Raw genomic sequence first — 19,665 nt, forward strand, 5'->3', positions numbered from 1 at the left:
TGAAGCCATTCTGGTAGGACCATTAAGATATGTATCTATATATAAATATATATCTATTATTTATTTATTTACAATGAAGCATATTTTCTCCTCAAATTTGTATCATTGTACTTAGAAATGGCATTTTTTTTCTTCCACATTGAGTACAAAGTACTTAAGTTCATTTGGAAGTATACATATTTATTGTACTGCGATTTGAAGAAAAAATATATTTTTTTAAAACAATTTTTTAAAAATATATTTAATTGAAGTCGTTTCTTCAGATTATGCATTGGTGTTTTTACCATCTTACAGAGCCTTTAAAATAAGGCACCATTCTGTAAATGTAAAAAAAAGAAAAGAGATGACATAATCACATCATTCTTTCAGGAAGTGAGCGGGAAGCACTTGGATAAACAAGCCCTTTTATTGAGATTTTTTTTCATAGTAAACATTTTTAGCGTCTTTTTCTGCAGATTTGTGTGGGCATGTATTGATATTTATTGATTTAGCTTGAAATTACTCAATGCAATTTAACAACACTTTGTATAAACTGTTAAAACCTTCATGAAAAGTTTTGCGGAACTGAAAATGTTTTTTTTTTTAATAGAATCGCACAGATATAAGATGTACACCAAGTAGTCATTATATGCAAGTAATTATTGACCTCGATCTGTTTCAGGTATTGAGATCACAAATCACGCAACGGCAACATTAGAAGGCAATCAGATTTTCAACAATCGCTTCGGTGGATTGTTTCTCGCATCTGGCGTCAACGTCACAATGAAAGGTAAACTGAACACATTTTGAATTTGCATATTTAATGATCCAGTGAACATGAAGTGAACCGTGTTCCCCTTTAATCTTCTTTACAGACAACAAAATCATGAACAACCAGGATGCCATTGAGAAAGCGGTGAGCAGAGGTCAGTGCCTGTACAAGATTTCCAGTTACACCAGCTATCCAATGCACGATTTTTACAGGTAACGCTCCTCAGGAATATCCATTTGAAGTCTGCGTGGGACTTGAGCGGATACTTTCTCACTGCTGTATTCTTCCGTGCAGGTGTCACACCTGTAACACGACAGACCGCAACGCCATCTGTGTGAACTGCATCAAGAAGTGTCATCAAGGGCACGACGTAGAATTTATTAGACATGATAGGTCAGTCATGCCCTCTAAATCTTACTATGAGCTTGCTTTGCATTTATTACTAAAATATCATTTTGCATTCAAAAAAATTAAGTCTATTTTTAAGCATGTATTCTCCTGTAAATTGCATTAATGTCGGGGAAAAAATTAATTTCAAAGTACGAGTACAAAATGTCTTCTAAAGTGCATTTGGAACTTCATGATAGTATTTGTTGCTCTGATTTAAAAACCAAAAAAATCTAAATATTACTGTTGGAGAGAACATGTGCTTAAGTGCCAAGCAAATTGACAATTAAAAAAAAAATTGTATTGCCCATTATATTATTATACGCATGTATGTATATATATATTTTTTCTTAACCTGTAAAATGTGATTCAAACATATATATATATTTTTTTAAATTAAATTGTTACTAGCTAAAAATGCAATGGCCCTATAATTATTTTATACAATTGTTAAGAAACATGCATATATATTTTTACGTGATTGACTGGTATATTTTATAAAGTTTACTTGTAAGATAATTATGATAATTGGCCAAAAAACAAGGTCAGTTAGCAACCATGCTAATATGCATGCTAATAAGCAACTAGTTAATAGTGAGAATTGGACCCTAAACTGAAGTGTTACCGTATATTTATTTGCATATATTTTGTGTGCTGATTGATTGTTTGTCTCTGCAGGTTTTTCTGTGACTGTGGTGCAGGGACGTTGTCAAACCCTTGCACACTAGCCGGAGAGCCGACTCACGACACGGACACGCTGTACGACTCGGCTCCTCCTATAGAGTCCAACACACTGCAGCACAACTGAACCTACAGACTCGGAGTGCTCAGTCCAGTGCAGATGAGATTACACGCTAGAAATAATTCAATTTTATTCAAAAAAAACAAACATTGTGTAAACGTGGACAGAGAACACATTTCTATTTAACAAATGCAAACACAGTCACTCTGCGATCCTGTTTCTCCTACCGTTGTTTGCGATTGTGACTCAGGATTTGTGGGATGACGGACGATAAACGAGGACGGTGAAGCGCACGGATCCCCGGTTTGAGACGCATACGAGAGAAACAGACCTAGAGCGTAGACTCACAATGCTTCCCATGATGCACCTGTTCTCCAAGCAGCCATCACCGCACTCTTGTATATGTATGGGAAAAAAATGACCCAGCACTTCAGTTTTTTTTGTTGTTTTTTAAAAGACTGAGTTATTGAGGTTTGATTTTAATGCTTTCTCATGTAGTTTTGTATTTTCAAGCAAAAATCTTAAATGTACTTGAATGTCTTTTTATTTTATTAAGTATATTAATTTTGGGGTTGTTTATACCTTAGATTGCTGTATTTGTTCTCATGTCGCAGGATGTATGTTCTTTCTGTGAAAGAGATTTGAGGAAAAAAAAAAAGAGAGAAAGAAACACTAAGTATTCTCCAGCAATGTTTTGAGTTTGAAAGGAAAGTGTCCCAGTGATATAAAGGTTTTTCTCCAGGATGGTGGTAACGATTTGGCCCAAGTGATTCAAATGAATATATCCCTGCCCCTTTATCCTGATTGGATGAAATCAGGAAAGATAAAAAAGTAAACGCAAGGCGCCAGACTTGCGAAAGCATCGCGTTCCTGCGCCGTTTCACCCTGAACGCTGCGAGCCAGAGTGACATTGCTGGAGATTTTTAAGAGGCTTCTTGCTTATTTGAAGCTCTGATGAATATCTGTACAGCTTTTTTTGTGCTTTTCCCCCTCCATCCAACTGTATTTGGTGACTGTGGGTTCTCATACAGCCTGAATTGTATGCATGTTCCATGACATCTAGACTTAATATATTGTGAAGTACTCAATAACCATTATGTAGCTAGTAGTAATTAATCAAAAGTTTAATTTCCTAGTCAGAGGAACGTGTTACATTTTTAAAAATAAACTTTATTAGATCATTTCAGTAGTGAGATGCTTGCTTTATATGTGGTGAAAAATAACTCATGGAATAGTGAACAGAAGTGCTCAAAACAAACAAACACAAAAGGTTTTCCATCACAGGCTGCCGATCATCTGAACCAGCGCTGAGAACTGCTCACGATCAGCTGTGGAGGATTCAGCCAATGAGCACAGTTTCCTGGAAAAACAAATCAAGCAATCAGATTCTCCCATGCATACTAGCATTCAAAGGTTTGGAAAATGCATTAATATTAATGCCTTCATTTAGCTTTTAGATTGAATTAATTATTTGAAAGCATTTAAAATAACTTTTTTTAAAATTTGCATTTAAAGGATTAGTTAATTTAAAAAAAAACTTTTGCTGATAATTTACTCACCCCCATGTCATCCAAGATGTCCATGTATTTCTTTCTTCAGTCGAAAGGAAATTAAGGTTTTTGATGAAAACATTCTAGGATTATTCTCCATATAATGGACTTCATGGGGTACCAAACGGTCCAAGGTCCAAATGACAGTTTCAGTGCAGCTTCAAATGGCTTTAAACACCAGACGATGAATAAGAGTCTTATCTTGCGAAACAATCGGGCATTTCAAAAATAAATAAAGTTTACATTTTATAAGCACAAATGCTCGCCTTGCTCCGTTCTGTGATGCGCGTTCGTGACGGCACGTAATATGCAATTACGTTGAAAAGGTCGCGCTTGACGTAAGCGGAAGTACCGAGTCAGTGTTTACAAATGTATACTTTTAGCCTTTTTAATATTAAAACACCCAGGACACACACACGAAATGGGCATTTTAAATGGTAAACTGACACAAAGACATTTGAATGTGTATATGGTCCTCCTTCCTCACATTTGTAAACACTGAAGCGTGACCTTTTCAACGTAATTGCGTATTACGTGCCGTCACGAACGTGCATCACAGAACAGAGCAAGGCGAGCATTTGTGCTTATAAAACTTAAAGTTTTTTATTTATTTTTGAAATGACCGATCGTTTCGCAAGATAAGACTCTTATTCATCGTCTGGTGTTTAAAGCCATTTGAAGCTGCACTGAAACTGTCATTTGGACCTTGGACCGTTTGGTACCCAATGAAGTCCATTATATGGAGAAAAATCCTAGAATGTTTTCCTCAAAAACCTTAATTTCTTTTCGACTGAAGAAAGAAAGACATGGACATCTTGGATGACATGGGGGTGAGTAAATTATCAGCAAGTTTTTTTAAAAGTGAACTACTCCCAAGTTTTCACCAGCCATGACAGTCAACTAAGAAAACCTTCTAAAGTGCTGCTCTGGTACTTGAGAAACTTTTCCTCATCATCACAATTGAAAACAACTGCAGCAGTGTCACGTACACAACTGGTTTTAAAAATGGCGAAAACACAAACACACTGTTCTAGAAACACAACAGTCACTGTCCTGAAAGAAGAAAGCAAACAGCACTCTTAAAAATAAAGAGTGGTTCTTTATTGGCATCAAAGGTTCCATTTAGAACCTTTAACATCCACAGAATCTTTCCATTCCACTAAAGGTTCTTTAGATTTTTAAAATGACCTTCACAATAAGAATATAACCGAGTTCTTTTAAGAACTGCTGCCTACTGAAGGGTTCTTTAGGGAACCAAAAATAGTTCTTTTATGGTTCTTAAACTTTTAGAACCTTTATTTTTAAGAGTGTACAAAGAGAGGTGGATGAGGGGGACATCAGTCTCTAGTTTGAAAACAGCGAGAGACTGAGATAAAGAACATCTGACGAATAAGACAAAAGTAAAATGGGCAAAAGAACAAGGAATTGTGGGATGTGCTGCAGAAAGCATGATATGAAACTTCAGCTGAAGCATCAGTTTCTTCATAAACTGACAGATGAGTCTGTTATGAGCAGAGTGATCTGCAACATTATTAATGCCTTAACAGTCATTTTTAAACAGTTTAATGCATTTTGGGTTCGGTTTCTTTCAAAAACAAAATGTCTTAAGTGTTTCCAAATGTTTGAATGGTAGTGTACTTATTTTGTGACAGAATTGGAGATGGTTTTCTTTCATAACAGTCAGATGAATATCTAATAATAAGATGATGTCTTGGTCATATTTCACCATTATAGAAATAAGATGAAAAATACTGTTGCAAAACTCCTAATGATTCTAAAAATAGGGCGTGTGACATTTTCATAATTAAGCACATCTGCAATAGTACTGTATTACAATAATGACAAAAACTACAACACTAAAAATGCCCAGATGCAGCATGATATTGATAATTTTAAGGAAAAATGTGCTTAATTGTAGGGGATGCACTGAAATTTTCCGGTTTTTGTCCGAAAGAGAAAAAAAAAGGCAGAAAATAAGCCGTTCCTCAGTGTTCAGCGCTCAGGTTTCACTCTTGCACAGCAAAAAAATTTTTTATTTTTTTATTTCCGGTTTCGGTTTTCAGACAAGTGCATCTAGAATTTTCTCTTTCGGCTAGGGATGGGAATTGATAAGAATTTAACGATTCCGATTCCATTATCGATATTGCTTATCGATTCCTTATCGATTCTCATTGGGTGAGGGAATAAGTACAAATGTGTTTGTTTGTATCAACTCGCTTTAATATCTGATCAGAAGACACAGCACAGAGTATTAGTGGTTTGAACCTACACTGGTCTCATGGTTCGGTTCGATTACGATTATCATGTCATCGATTCAGTTCAATTCGATATCTCGAAGCATTGCGGTGCACTGCATCCAATTTTCAATTTTACTTCAAAAGTGATGTGTGCATGCGCACGTGTGTGTGTGTGTGTGTGTGTGTGTGTGTGTTCGCCTGTTCGGGAAGTCGCAGTGACAGAAACAGTGACATTCCAGTTTAAGTTTCATGGGACTAAAGTCTGTTTATGCCATTAAGAAAATGAAATTCTGTCAAATCAATTTTGTTTTAAAGAAATGTTGATTTAAAAGCAGCGCTCATTCATCAGTGTATAATGTTACCCTGAGACGTCAACGAGTCCGTCAACGAGTCCGTTGTTGAAGACGATCATCCATTTATAATCACGCGTAACAACACAGAATACTTGTAATTTGACCATCGGGTGCGGATACCTAAATCAGATAACATTAGGGCGGGTGGATGATTTGTTTTTGGCTGCGGATCCGGGTGATATTGGAGCTCATGCTTACTCTAAAGCAGTCAGACTCTGCAGGCGTTATAACAGCTCGAGTGAACACGGCTAACGTGGTATTTCAAGTTAGTGGTATTACCTCCTGCATATTCTATTTGTGCGTGACATGAGCGCACACGCACTGTCTCTTCTCCAGGTCGTGCTTACCAGGTTGTTAATAAAAGCCGAAATGTGCCCAGATGTAGGCTTTTAAAGTAGTTGGAGCATTTTTAATTAAATGCGTCAAATTAATTGTATGCTGTGTGGCCAAATGTTTCTGCATATTGGAGGTAGTTCCCTTTGACGAAATTGAAATTTTACACTTGTTGCAAGTGACCGTATTGTCGTCTTTTCGCGTGAAATATAACCAAAACAACGTAGCGCATGTGTGACGTCATGACACATTTGCAACGAGCGGAACCGATAAGAGGAATCGTTAAGCAAGCATGCTAACGGTTCCATGGAATCGGTTCACTGGGCACCGGTTCTGAAGAAGAACCGGTTCTCGATTCCCATCCCTACTTTCGGCCCAGAATTTCTATTTCGGTGCATCTATACTTAATTTTCATGAAAACGTCACAATGCAAAATAGTGCATAATGCACAAATGTTCTTACTTGAATATCCTGAGAGACACGGTGCTCCTCTCAAACTCACGGGCCTTCTTATGGCCCGACTGAATTACTTCCTCCGGGATGTTTGCCAAGCGGGCTGCGTTGAAGCCGTAACTTTTGGGACACGCGCCACAGATGAACTTGTAGAGGAAGGTGATGGTCTCCTGACTGGGGTCCTCACATTCATTCTCCACCATACAGGCCTGAGAGGGAAACAAATGAAAATCTTTTCACTAAACTAGGGCTGGGGGAATTAACGCGTTAATCTTTGCGATTAATTTGAATTTGGCGCATTTGATAAAACAAAGATGCTGTGTACAATTAGCAAAGCTGAATTCAAATACCATAGATAGAAATAAATAGAAATTGTATCTTTAAGATGTGTGTGACCATCATATGACAATAAAAGAGCACACACAAACCTTCTAAAATGGAATTGTATTGGAAAGGCAAATAGTGTTGGTACGTGACAGGAGGGCCTCTCCTCAAGGATACAATATGATGAACAAGTCTAAAAATATTCCACACATGGGTTAAAATCCCATCATTGGCCTAGAAAGATAACATTTTGGGAGTCAAAACTATAGAGGAAGGATGCCCTCCCTTCAGTAGCCGCGTGTCCATTACCCTTCAAATTTCAGCCCTTCATTTCAATGAAATGAAGGTTTGAAAATACACCCAATGAAAATACGCCCAATGGAAACACGTAAATTTCGCAAAAACTCCCATTTATCGCAAAAAAGTTTTTTCACTCGCATGAGGTGGTTTTTCAGGCAATTCGAAAAAGAAATATTTAGCAAAACTGCAATGGAAACAGTTTTTGCGCATTTATAGTCACCTGACGTAGATGACGAGGTGCGTTTGAACAGAATACGAGAAAGAGTTGTTCATTAAATTCATAAAAGACAAAAGAATTACAGGAATACTGGATTCTAAACCTCAAGATCTCGAAGTAGATACGAGTGAGAAACACCCAGAAACACTCATATGTGCTGCTCTCAAGTATAAGAGTCTTTCCTTGTCATTAATGATTGGATAACACACATACGTCTCCTTTGATTATTAATAACGGCCAGTGCAGTGGCTGCGATATACGCAAACCTATCAACATCCGTCGCCATGATTTTTGGAATGACTTATTGCGAGAGGAAAAAATTACGCTTTAGTCGCATAACATCGGTTAATTGAAACGGCGTCATTTCGCATTCGTTTTTTGTCGACATTTAGAAAAAAAGAAAGAAAAAAACGCAAAAGTTTTGTGCAAATCTGTAATAGAAACACGCCTACTGTCACACTCTGAAGCCACTCTGTGTGACTGATGAGCTTTATTTTCTTCAGCCGTCATATAAAGAAAATTGGTATATGTTTGTCTCTCATTCAGTGGTATAACTCTGTTTGTGATGAAGCCGGTGAAACTGACCATGTGTCCGAGTCTCACGGCGGGGTCGTGGACGTGCTCCTCCACCAGCGAGTGGTAATGAGTGGAGAACAGGGTCCGGCAGCAGATCTTCTCGGACAGCTCCTTCACCACTGCGCTCGCGATGGCTGTGCCGTCGTACGTGGCCGTACCTCTGCCTGCAGTGCAAGCACAACAAAAGCTCTGAAATTATTCAGTTTAAGTCAAGTCACCTTGCGCTTTTTACAGAAGATTGTTTCAAAGCAGCTTTACAAAGAGGAAAATAATGCACCAAAGTTTTTTCTAGAAGAAATTAGCGTCATAGTCCAGCTTAAGTAAGTTCAGTGATGTTTCATTTTTGTTGTAAAAAAGTTATTCATTTAGTTAATTTATATATATAGCCACTATGGAGAAAACAGTGATGTCATCGTCCAGCTCAGTTCAGTTCTCAAATAATGGTGTCAATGCAGGCAGATCAATAATATTGTTGAATATTAAGTTAAAAGTCCCCAACAAAGCAAGCCAAAAGCCAAAGGTGACAAAAGCATAAAACAGGCGACAGTGACAGGAACCAAAACTCCATCAGTGACAGAATGGAGAAAAAACCCTTGTGAGAAACCAGACTCAGTCGCTCAGTTCTCCTCTGGCCAACAACGAACAGTGTATGATTATCTTTCAGGCAGCATTACAGGTCAGGAGTCAGATTAGATCACAACATTCACAATATTATCCAGTTCATCTGGTTGAAGATCAGAGTCACGCCGGTATGGAGACGGGTTTGTTGAGGATTTACACCCAGATATTCTCTAATAACTGCGGTTTTACGTTTAGTGTGGTTACAAAGTTTTATTGTGAGATGAACGAATCATTTACCCAGTTCATCGAGCAGGACGAGGGAGTGGTTGGTGGCGTGCAAAAGAATGCTAGCCGTCTCGCTGAGCTCCACAAAGAACGTACTTTCACCTAGAAAACATGATAGATTTAGTATTGAGAGTAAAGCTCACACATGAACGGGAAACCAGCAAGCGACAACTTACCTGACATTATACGATCAGAGGCGCCAAGACGAGTGAACACTCGGTCCACAGGAGTGAGACGCAAACTCTCAGCAGGAACATAACAGCCCAGCTGGGCCAAGATCACCACCAGACCACACTGAAACAGACATATAATAAAGAATAAAATCTGAAGAATCTGCATATTACTTTATTTCTACTTAAAAGGCAGTTGACAAAAAGTCAATTATGGGCCTATTATGTTTTCTTTGCATGTTCATCTTTCTTTCTCTATATCAGTGTCAGTAGTGCTGTCGCGATAACCGCAATATTGCAGTACCGCGCTACTGACAGGCCAACCGCAGAGGAATGCAAGTAACCGCGAACCGCGTTTTCTTTTTTCATAAGGCCACCCTTCGTGGTTCGTACCATGTGTATTGAATGTTAAATAAGTTAATAATGATAACAAGATTGTTTATCATGGTGATTTGTACAGAGGATTCGTGGATTTGGACTTAAGCCTAAACAGACAGTGAATGTGTTCGACTGAGCGCGTGAGATTACCTGCGTCTGTTTTTGAAGTCATATGTCATGTATATTCGTGAAAAGGTTGCCGTTTCCAAGGAACGCAAAATATTTGCCTTAGGCTATTATCCTTTTAACGCTTAAGGGTATTTACCATGAATGGCATCAGCGCTGGTCAGCATTACACAGCGCGAGGAAGCCGTGGGGGGCAAGCAGCGAGTCACGCATTGAATCAATGCCATTGGTCTCTATTAAGTGAAGCATTGCTTCAGCTTTGCCCAAAAGTGAAGCATTGCTGGCCAGCTGAGCCTTGAAAAGTGGAGCTCAAAGTTAAACAATAATTATCACCTTGTTTCATTACATCTATCATTTAAGAAATCAGCTTTTTGAACGTTTTCGTTGAATGAACGGTTTAATGACTCACTCAAAGACGGCGTAACAACTGCGCGCTGAGTGACAGTCTTTCAATGCGCAGAGACGCTGTTTAGTTTCGGTTACATTGGTTACATTGTTTTTGTGTATGCTGACCACACATTATATAGCAACAAATAAATATAAATAAATAAATGGCGGTAAAACCGCATATCGCGCTATTGAGCAACTCAAAATTACCGCAAGGGAAATTCCTTCACCGCGACAGCCCTAAGTGTCAGTGTTTCTGAACTCCCCGAAACATCTCCGTTGTAGGCTTGAGTTTTCTTCCGGGAACAAACATGTTGCAAAATTCCTCATTTAAATAATTAATACGCAGAATAAAGGGGCAGGGACTGGTTGAGTTTGTTAGTAGTGTGTTGAAACTGGCGGTTATCGTAAGGGACGGGATATTCCCCAAACATACTCAAAGCCCTTGACCAATCACAGCACACTGATCCTGCTGACCAATCAGAGCACAGTGTGCTTTCAGAAGCGGGGCTTCATAGAGACATGAACAGAGTGTTACTGAGACTGGGAGAGAGGAGCTGCAACAATGGAGAATGTGTTTGTTAAATTCAAGCATGAAAACCTAATCAGGAAAGACCCCAAAACCAAATCAAAACCTAATAGGTCCTCTTTAACACTTTAGGTTACTTCAATAGTCCCGCAGTGAGTGAAATGAATTCTTAAAAGTACAAATATTCCATATATTCTCTCAATGAACAGGCCATAAATCCAGTATGTGTAGATATACCATAGACTCAATACAAAATTTTACAAATCTGCTTTTGAGTTTTCCATGCCTTTAAAATAATAATAAAAATATATACAATATAAAAATGGCAAATGCCTTTTCATGATTTTATTAATATAATGTTTATTGACAGAATTTCCATGCCTAAACAACTAAACTTTCTGAAAACATGATGTAGAAACCTGCATTTCCAGAAATAGGAGCTCAAACCACATCCTTCTTCCTGCCTGAACAGCTGCTGAACACATGAAGTTTACCTAGATGTTTCTTGACTACATTCAGTCATTATTAAATGATTAGAGTTGTATGGGTGAAAATATTTGCTTTGACAATGATTTGATTACAATTCTTTACTACATGCACAATAAAATTTGGCCAAGATTCTGTTCTAATCAATTATTTTAGGCCGGTTCAGAATTATTTTCGAATACAAGCTGAAGACAAAATTGAACATTTCATCTACTGCCTTTGCGACACAATCTCACATCAGAATAGACTGTGGATCTACATTTAGTGGATTTTTAATTTAATTTACACACCATGAACGTTGTTTTTGTCATCTTGAATATTGATTTCCAAAACTCACCTGTCTCATTAAGGTGGACTTGCCTCCCATGTTTGGCCCGGTGACTAACACACATGGGGCAAGTGCTTTATCAGTATCTTGACCCTCTTCCTCTTCACCGCTAGGGCAAGCGATGAAGATGTCATTGGGAATGAAGTCATCACCGAAGAAGGTCTTGGTGACACAAGGGTGACGGGACGCTCTCAGATCCAGGAAGGGGTGCGACTGAGTACCTTCACCCGGAAGAACCATCTCCGGTCTCGCCATGGGCCCGTCGCCGCTCTGACTGTACCGGGACATGCTCAACAGCACATCTTGTGGCACCAACAACAGAAAACATATTTTACCAAACAGCATTCTAGTACCAATGTCACAAGTACTTGGTTTAAACTTATTTAAGCAAGAAAGGCATTTTTTGGAAAATGTTCCACTTTTCTGTGGTCGAAAACATTTCACGATTCTGAAAAATGTTAAAATTCAAAAAAAAAAAAAAATCAGTCAAAATTTAAAATTGAACAAAATGTCCATGACTTGTTGTAATTGTGCATACAACCATTCTGTTTGTAGTTATTTTGAAGAAAATATCATTACATGTTTTTTAGCCGTCACTTAACTGATTTACATGTAAACCTTTAAAACAGGTTTTTAGTAAGACGTTTTTCAATCAGGATTTTGTTATGCATTTAAATGCACTTGCAACTAGAATCTAGCTCAAATTCATCCTTTGACAACCTATCCATAAAGAATAGCTGTATAAACTACAGTCGAATATGAAAAACTGCTTATTTTCAGCTAGGAGTTAAAAAAAAAAAAGAATGAATAGAGCATGTTGCCATTATTGATGTAAAGTACGGTGTACATGATATTCTGTGTGAAATAATTTTTAAAGAAAGGGTACAAACAAGTCTTATGAATACCAACATTTTGAAAGTTTAAATAAAATAAATATAGGCCTGTTTTATTATTTTTCTTACCAAGTACAGCCATGCACTCAACGGCTGTCTGCCAGTCTTTGTAATTCTTGTCGAAATTGTAGAAGAGTCTTCTCATGCAATCCTTAAGCGCTGCGTCTCTTTTGTCTTCCCAGCTCTGTATCTCTGAAAACAGCCGCTCGATCTCTTTGGTAGAGTAACGCTTCCAGCCCTTCTTAGTGGACCTCACCTCGTACTCCTCTGGCACGCTCCTCTCGGAAACACTGTCAGGGACTTCCAGCTGGTAGCGGTTCCTTCCCGTTCCCCAGTATGATAGATTCTTACAGCCCAATCTCTTCTTCTGTCGGTCCAGGTATTCCTGCAGGCCTTTCTCACAGTCTTTAATTCCGTCAAGGGCTTGGTCGTACTCCGGATCAAAGCCAGCTTTTGGAGTTATGACACCTGTGGTTCGAGCTTTCTGATGGTCGAAAGCTTTGTCCCAACGTTTGAGCTCTGGCGAAAGGTCGGGGAAAAGCCCATCTTCATTTTCTGTCTTGAGGAGCAACACTTGGCGCATTAGTTTAGACCGGAAGCCTTCGGCGACGGGCTCCATGATCGACACGATTTCTTTCATAACTTTAAAACCCTCAAGTGCTGCGAGAAAGTCAGCGATCTTACGTTTGCTGTAGACGACCTCCTCGTACAGAACGGCTCGGGAGTCCGGGTGGTCTTGTCCTTTTACAGGAGTACCCATGCTGTGGATCTTGCTAAGAAGCCTTTCGAGATCCGGAAGCTTCTTTAGTAGGTCGGTGACTTCGGTCATTTGGGATGGGGCGCCCATCAGGTCCTCCAGAGCATCTAAACGATCACTAATGGAGGATGGATTACAAAGAGGGGCGCAAAGCCACTGCTTCAACAACCTTTTGCCGAAAGGAGTGCAACACGTGTCCAATCGTTCAAGTAGGGTTCCCTCAGGACCGCCGGTCGAGCTATTCTGAAGGATCTCAAGGTTAGCAAGGGTCACTCCATCCAAAACCATTTTTTTATGGGTCTGGGCAAAAAAACAAGACGCTCCCCCAGCCTGCTCCATCTCCACATCGACAGGAACATACTCCTCAAAGTTGCCCATGGAAAAAAGCTCTTGGTCCACTAGACATTTCTTAAGGTAAAACATGCAGCCGCCAAGGGCAGAAAGAGCGAGTTCATAACCCGTCTTTGGAGTGAGACTTAGAGCGTCACATTCAGACGTCATAGCTTTGAGAGTTGGAGGAAGCTCTGATGCCTTTTCATCATCAGCTGACGCTTTGCTTTCTTTAAAGTAGTCTTCCTCAGCAAGGACCTTTAAGGTCTTCTGGGCATCCCAAAACTGCGAACCAGCATTGAGGCCTTCTTGTAAAGTGGAAGACAAGATGGCCTTAAAGATTTTCAATGTCTCGGTTGACGGATTGCCCTTCTCGAAAATAACCTGGGCAGGAGAATAGTGTGCAACCAGAGTACGCAAACGGGAACAATGGCGGTCATCCTGGAATTGACCGATATGGAAGCGTCCCACCGAGGTGTCAATGAAACAAACCCCATAGACGTGGCAATGGCCTGCGCTGTCCTCCTCGCTCTTCTCTTTAATGCTCAACAGATATTTACTTTGGGTTTCAGAAGGGGCGCCATCAAGCACGCTGTACGTCTGAGTCCCTCGCGTGATGATTCGGCAAACCTCTCGCTTGACGACGCGGTCAAATTTGGTGGGACGCGCCAATTTCTTGCATCGTGCTTCCATCATATCAGGGGTCTCGGTCTGTTCCACGCGAGCCACTTTGTAGCCCTTTTGCACGAGTACGTCTGAAAAGCGTCCAAAGCCAATCTCGGGGAAGCCTGAATGGGCCCAAGCGCCCTTCATGAAGGTAAGGCCGAGTTCGTTGACGCCAATCACTGCGTCCATATGATAGAGCTCGTAGAACTTTCCAACTTTGTAGAACAGAACGGTATCGAACATCTCAGACTTCAGCTGCCACCATCGGCGCATTCCAGGCGTTGTCCTGTTAAGGAAATCATCGGGAACATATAGAGTTGTGGGGTCGTAGTTTTCATCAGATTGTCGTTTACGCTGCGCATCCTTTCTCTTGCCGTCCAGCAGCCAGTCGAGTTTCTCATGGTCCCACACAGTAGACCCTCCCTCCGTCCCATTTGCACTGGTACTCTGACTTTCGAAGTTGTCTGGGGCAGAGAAAGCAGAGAGTCGGGATTTGGTGTTGGACGTCACGGATGGTAAAGTTGCAGGTGCTCGTTTTGGGGTCTCTGGTTTGCTCTGTGATTTAACAGGCTTCTTTAAAGGACGTTTGCGCTTGACCGGTTTCACAGGGCTTTCTGGTTCGGACTCCTGCTCCTGCTCGCTATCTTCTTCCTCAGCCCCGCTACTCACTACTTCCTCTTCTTCCTCATCACTGCTTACTTTTGCTTGCTCAGGTTTGAACTCTTCCCCGGAGTCATCGCTGTCAGATGCCACCACAATGCGCCGACGTTTCGACTTCTGACCATTTTCAGCCACAGCACGAGATGAACGTCGGCTGGGCTTCGCCTTTTCTTCAGCCTCTTCCTCAGACATTTCCACATCCGATAGAGTTGATTTCTCAACCTGTAATAAAATATTACATGAAATTAAGATGGTTGCAAAACTGCATGACTTTATTTCTTAGAAATTTAAAAGGAGAAATTTTAAGCCCCTTTCATACAGCTAGTTGATCCTGGAAAATTGCCATAAAATTGCCAGAATGCCATAAGGGGTGTGTTGTAGTGAGGGCGCTGAAGCCGAGATCGTACGCCAGCTTAGTGGAACGGTACATGATGCGCTAGTTTATGATCGAATCAGAAAAAAAATGCACAAGCGTGGTTTCTCGAGAGAGAAATCGCAGATCATGAGCAAACTTAAGACTCTATGGAGACATTACATGGCACATCAATGTCAAGTGTCTTTACGAGATGTGTGTGAAAGCACGCGGACGATTCCGTAAAATCACAGGCGATGTGAATAAACAAAAATCAAACGATCCCGGGACAAATCCTGGGGAAAATTATTGGTGTATTTAAAGCTTTTTCAGATGATGAAAATATTAGTGACCAAAAAAGACCAGTCTGTTTGCACGCTTACATCTTTTCAGTAAATAATGACTTTAATTCCAGTCTGTTCCTCTCAAAGCGATTGAATGACTTCAGAAGAGGTAGGAACATAGCACATAAGTCGTATGCTAACTACCTTTATGGTGACTTGACTTGTAGACAATATATGCTACATAGTAAAATTCTTCAAAATCATGGAAGAAAGTCAGTAATTTACTAATTCCAGTCTGTTCCTCTCAAAGCGATTGAATGACTTCAGAAGAGGTAGGAACATAGCACATAAGTCGTATGCTAACTACCTTTATGGTGACTTGACTTGTAGACAATATATCCTACATAGTAAAATTCTTCAAAATCATGGAAGAAAGTCATAATTTACTTATGACAAGTAAATTATGAGAACAATTAAATTTTTGCCTGAAAAATCCCATTAAAACTAAATGCATCTTTTATGTGAATATTAACTTTCTTTGATCTAGGGTTTGCTAACCTCCATATCCTCATCAATCTCCTCTTCTTCATCTGAGGGATCCATGCAAATGGACGTCTTCAGTCTCTGCTCAGGACTCTGCTTCATTGCAGCATCTGCCAGCTCCATTGCTTTACGTATCACAGGCTTACCGCTGAAGAACACACCTCCAGATTTGGCATCTGCGCTATCAGAGCCTTAAAAGAATAACAAGAAATGATTCAAAGTCAGAATAAAAGTATTGCACACATTTGAATAATATTTGATATTCGAAGACCATGTTTAAGTGTAAACAAAGCCTTGCTCTCACCTTGGTACTCTCTTATGTATTTTGTGTTAACCCAACCTCTGGTTGGTGGTTCATCGAAAAAGTGAACGTGAAGCCGTTGGTCTCGGCCACGGCCCCTCATCTGCTGTCCGCTGAGAGGTTGAGGAACAACCATACAGGGCCACCAGGGATGTCCTTCCATCTTGGCCCATACCAGAGTGCCAGCACTAAACATGCATGACTGTTCTCTGGAGAGAAACAATGATCTTTGTGATGCATTCATTTAAACAAAGTAAGTGCAAAATCACAGATTCGCTTAAAGTGTGAACATAAGTACATAAGGTGAAAATTAAGTACTTGTATTTTGAGCTAAGGGTCCAAATTCTTTAATACTTTTTGATGGCAACGTTAAGTATTTGAATAGTTTAAATATAGTATACATCTAGACAATAGTTATATACACACACACACACTCATACAAATATTTTATGTAGTTCAGTAAAATAGGAACTCATAAAACTATGTACAATATTAAGTACTGGAGTAAGTATTGTAAAATGTCGTTTAAAATAGTTATAAACATTAGAGTAAAGCATTAAATATAACATTTTAAAGAATACACAATCCATATGCTTTATTAAAAAAAAGCAATTGATAACAGTTTATGCCCCAATACTAGTTTTTGTACAATAAAATGAAATTAACTTGGTATTATTAGCCATCACCACTGTCATAAAGATTAACATGCTTTAAGGAATCTTACCCTTTGTTTGCCTCATAATAATCTATTGTTGATTGATCTAAAATGTATTATTTCAGACTATCGATAACGGTAGTAACGGATTTTATTATGTAGTAATTTTGCTGTGGAGAATTTTTGTAACGGATGCTCCTATTGGACAGACAAAAAAATCCCGAAAGGCGAAGGAAATTTGACCCGCCCCCTCCACACAGTCTCCCGCCAAAAAAAGTCTAAAACACAGACAAAAGTAGCACGTGTCGTGGACTCATATAAGGAATAATCCTCCGGTAAGTTTTCAGTATGAAACCGCAGGCAGTGCTGATAAACTACACACTTATAATAACCAAACTAATCTTTGCAAAATGTAAATATGGCACATGACAAAACAATACCGCTGTAGTACCATGGTACATGTCCAAATAACTATGGTGCTATTTGTAAATATAATTGTAGTGTTATTATTGTATGTGCATATCAATGTACCATGATATTGCCATTACATGCGTACCACGACATGGTGTCACCATGGTAACCTGTACAATATATTAGCATTGCATTATGCAGTATTGCACATAGAGTTACTGTACCTCTCCTTTGCAGTGTCTGCTTTATCTCCGAACAGTTTCGCATGTCCAGCTTTAACTTGAGATTTGGCAGGTTTTGCTGGTGTTTTCTTGCCGTTGACGTTGGCTTGTTCTTTCGGTGAGGTGTTGGATCTACTCACTGCATCTGCCTCCACTGGAGAAGGGTTGGATTTGGCCTTCGGCGCGGGAGGAGGCGACTTTGTGAAGAAATTAAAAAGGGAACTTTGCTTTGCCATGTCTCCCAAAGAGTGTTGTACAATATGTTGTTAAATTATTCCAAAAAGTAATTCATCTATATTCCATTCCAACAGACCCAGCGCTGTTCTGCTCAGCTGAGTTATTTGTGGAGCTGAGAGTTCGCGGGAAAATGCCGCTGCTCGCGCACGGAAAGGGAAGAGGAGGAGCACGTCACGTGACGCCGCGAGAATTTGGACCTATAGGAGCCACTGTGTATCCTTTTACACCACCCACGTGACTGATATGACACATGCGTTTATTTTCATTTAGAACGCGTGTATCATGCATTCTATTCGAATGTTTTAGATGCTCGTGCGCTGCTTTCCCATTGTTTTTCTCTGTAAACTACGTATTTGCGTTCTTTGTGTGCCAGCCCTAATAGGACACACAAATAAATCATCATACGTATGATCAATATAAATGTAAAATAATGGGGAAAAGACAGAGTAGCGTTTACTAGTGATAAGCTCTTATGTATGGAATTCCAAATCTGCCAAAATAATAATACAAAAAATATATATACATCAATAAATATACCAAGAAATGTAAGTATATATATATATATATATATATATATACTTTTATTTCCTTATGTATAATCTGTATTTTTACAATATTTTTACTGTCACATCCGTAACAATGTAAATATTAAGTTTATGCCTACATTGTATAATAATTATTAATACAAATAATGTGCAACTCTATGTACAAAATCAAAAATATGACTCTTATTGTCTATTAAAAGTAATGACTATTATTGTCATGCAATTTTATGATACAAATGAAATTCACAATAGAAGTATGATTTAATCCATCATGACCATCATGTTTGAAGAAATGTGCTGTTTCTCCACGCTGTCAGGATGGATCAATGACCACTTCAGCAAGGGTTTGGACAATACAGCTGACACTGAAAAACTTTATTTATACATTGAATCAAAAATATGAAGACTTGAGCGTTTATTTTGAGAAGTTTGACATGAGGGGACTCCGAGGTCTGCGACTCTGCGTATGTATTTATTTATTTGATGTAAAATATGAGAGAAGGCAGCATATTAGTTTGAAAGAGATATGATGGACATTGTCTAGAAAGATATTATTATAACAATATGATGTAGCTATCCTGTTACATCAGCAGAGTGCAGTGTTGGCCCGTTTAACAACCAACATCAAATTTACACATCACACAGCAAATGCTTGGAAATATCTCCTCTAGCATTTTCATCCATCATTTGTAAAACAAAATTCTAGTTATTTTGTTAAAATAAGATTCTGCACCATCTAGGTGACTAATCCGATATAAGCCAACCAATCATGTGTTCTCCTACTTTAACTCTGGTCATCTGTAATGTGAAAACATAAAATTAGACATAATGCAAAACAGAAGCATCTGCAAGCTAATTGTATTGATAGATATACTGCATGGATATGAATGGCATATGCAATACAGAATCAACAGGATGGATTAGAAGCTGTGAACTGTTGATTTGTAAAAATAAAATAAAAAGGAATGTGTTTTAGATAGGATAGTTGACGGTCAGTCATGATTTTTATATCACCATCCTACTAAAAGCGTCCTGTAAGTCCATGAGTTTGTAGTCATGGTAATTGTGATAAAATCTCCTAATCTAGAAATACAGGCATGTTTGGGTCGTGCTGAACTGTGTGTTTCTACGGGAGGAAGAGGTGTGTTTCATCTTCATGACTTTCGGTGTGTTCAGTAACACTGATTATTAAATCTGAAGTATAATAGCACAGTCTGAATAACCTGGTATAGCAAGCTGTATCTCTGTTGACTCTCTCATTAAGTCGTCTCCCTATTCTAGAGTCTTAGGTGTTTATCTTTCATGATGCATTGAATGATTTTTGTATCTCATCTAAT

At 39.1% G+C, this 19,665-nt stretch overlaps 2 protein-coding genes across 2 annotated transcripts in view; one reads left to right on the plus strand and one right to left on the minus strand.

Moving 5' to 3' along the window:
• fbxo11a (F-box protein 11a) overlaps positions 1–3,061 on the plus strand; it is a 33,036-nt gene extending 29,975 nt beyond the window's left edge. The window contains exons 19-22 of the mRNA XM_077217422.1: positions 662–769; positions 855–963; positions 1,046–1,144; positions 1,817–3,061. Coding sequence (XP_077073537.1) covers positions 662–769; positions 855–963; positions 1,046–1,144; positions 1,817–1,946 — 446 coding nt within the window. The 3' untranslated portion in view covers positions 1,947–3,061. The remainder of the gene's footprint in view (positions 1–661; positions 770–854; positions 964–1,045; positions 1,145–1,816) is intronic.
• Positions 3,030–17,951, minus strand: msh6 (mutS homolog 6 (E. coli)). The gene is made up of 10 exons (XM_077217421.1): positions 17,550–17,951; positions 16,263–16,468; positions 15,974–16,149; positions 12,436–15,001; positions 11,483–11,775; positions 9,246–9,363; positions 9,082–9,171; positions 8,233–8,387; positions 6,816–7,015; positions 3,030–3,240 (listed from the first exon to the last, which is right to left on the minus strand). The coding sequence occupies exons 1-10, from the start codon at positions 17,780–17,782 to the stop codon at positions 3,159–3,161; spliced, it is 4,119 nt and encodes a 1,372-aa protein (XP_077073536.1). The 5' UTR covers positions 17,783–17,951; the 3' UTR covers positions 3,030–3,158.
• Positions 17,952–19,665: the final 1,714 nt, after the last annotated feature.

The sequence above is a fragment of the Siphateles boraxobius genome, unplaced genomic scaffold (assembly GCF_051911475.1).
Source record: "Siphateles boraxobius isolate OS27281-9 unplaced genomic scaffold, OSU_SipBor_1 73, whole genome shotgun sequence".
NCBI lineage: Eukaryota > Metazoa > Chordata > Actinopteri > Cypriniformes > Leuciscidae > Siphateles > Siphateles boraxobius.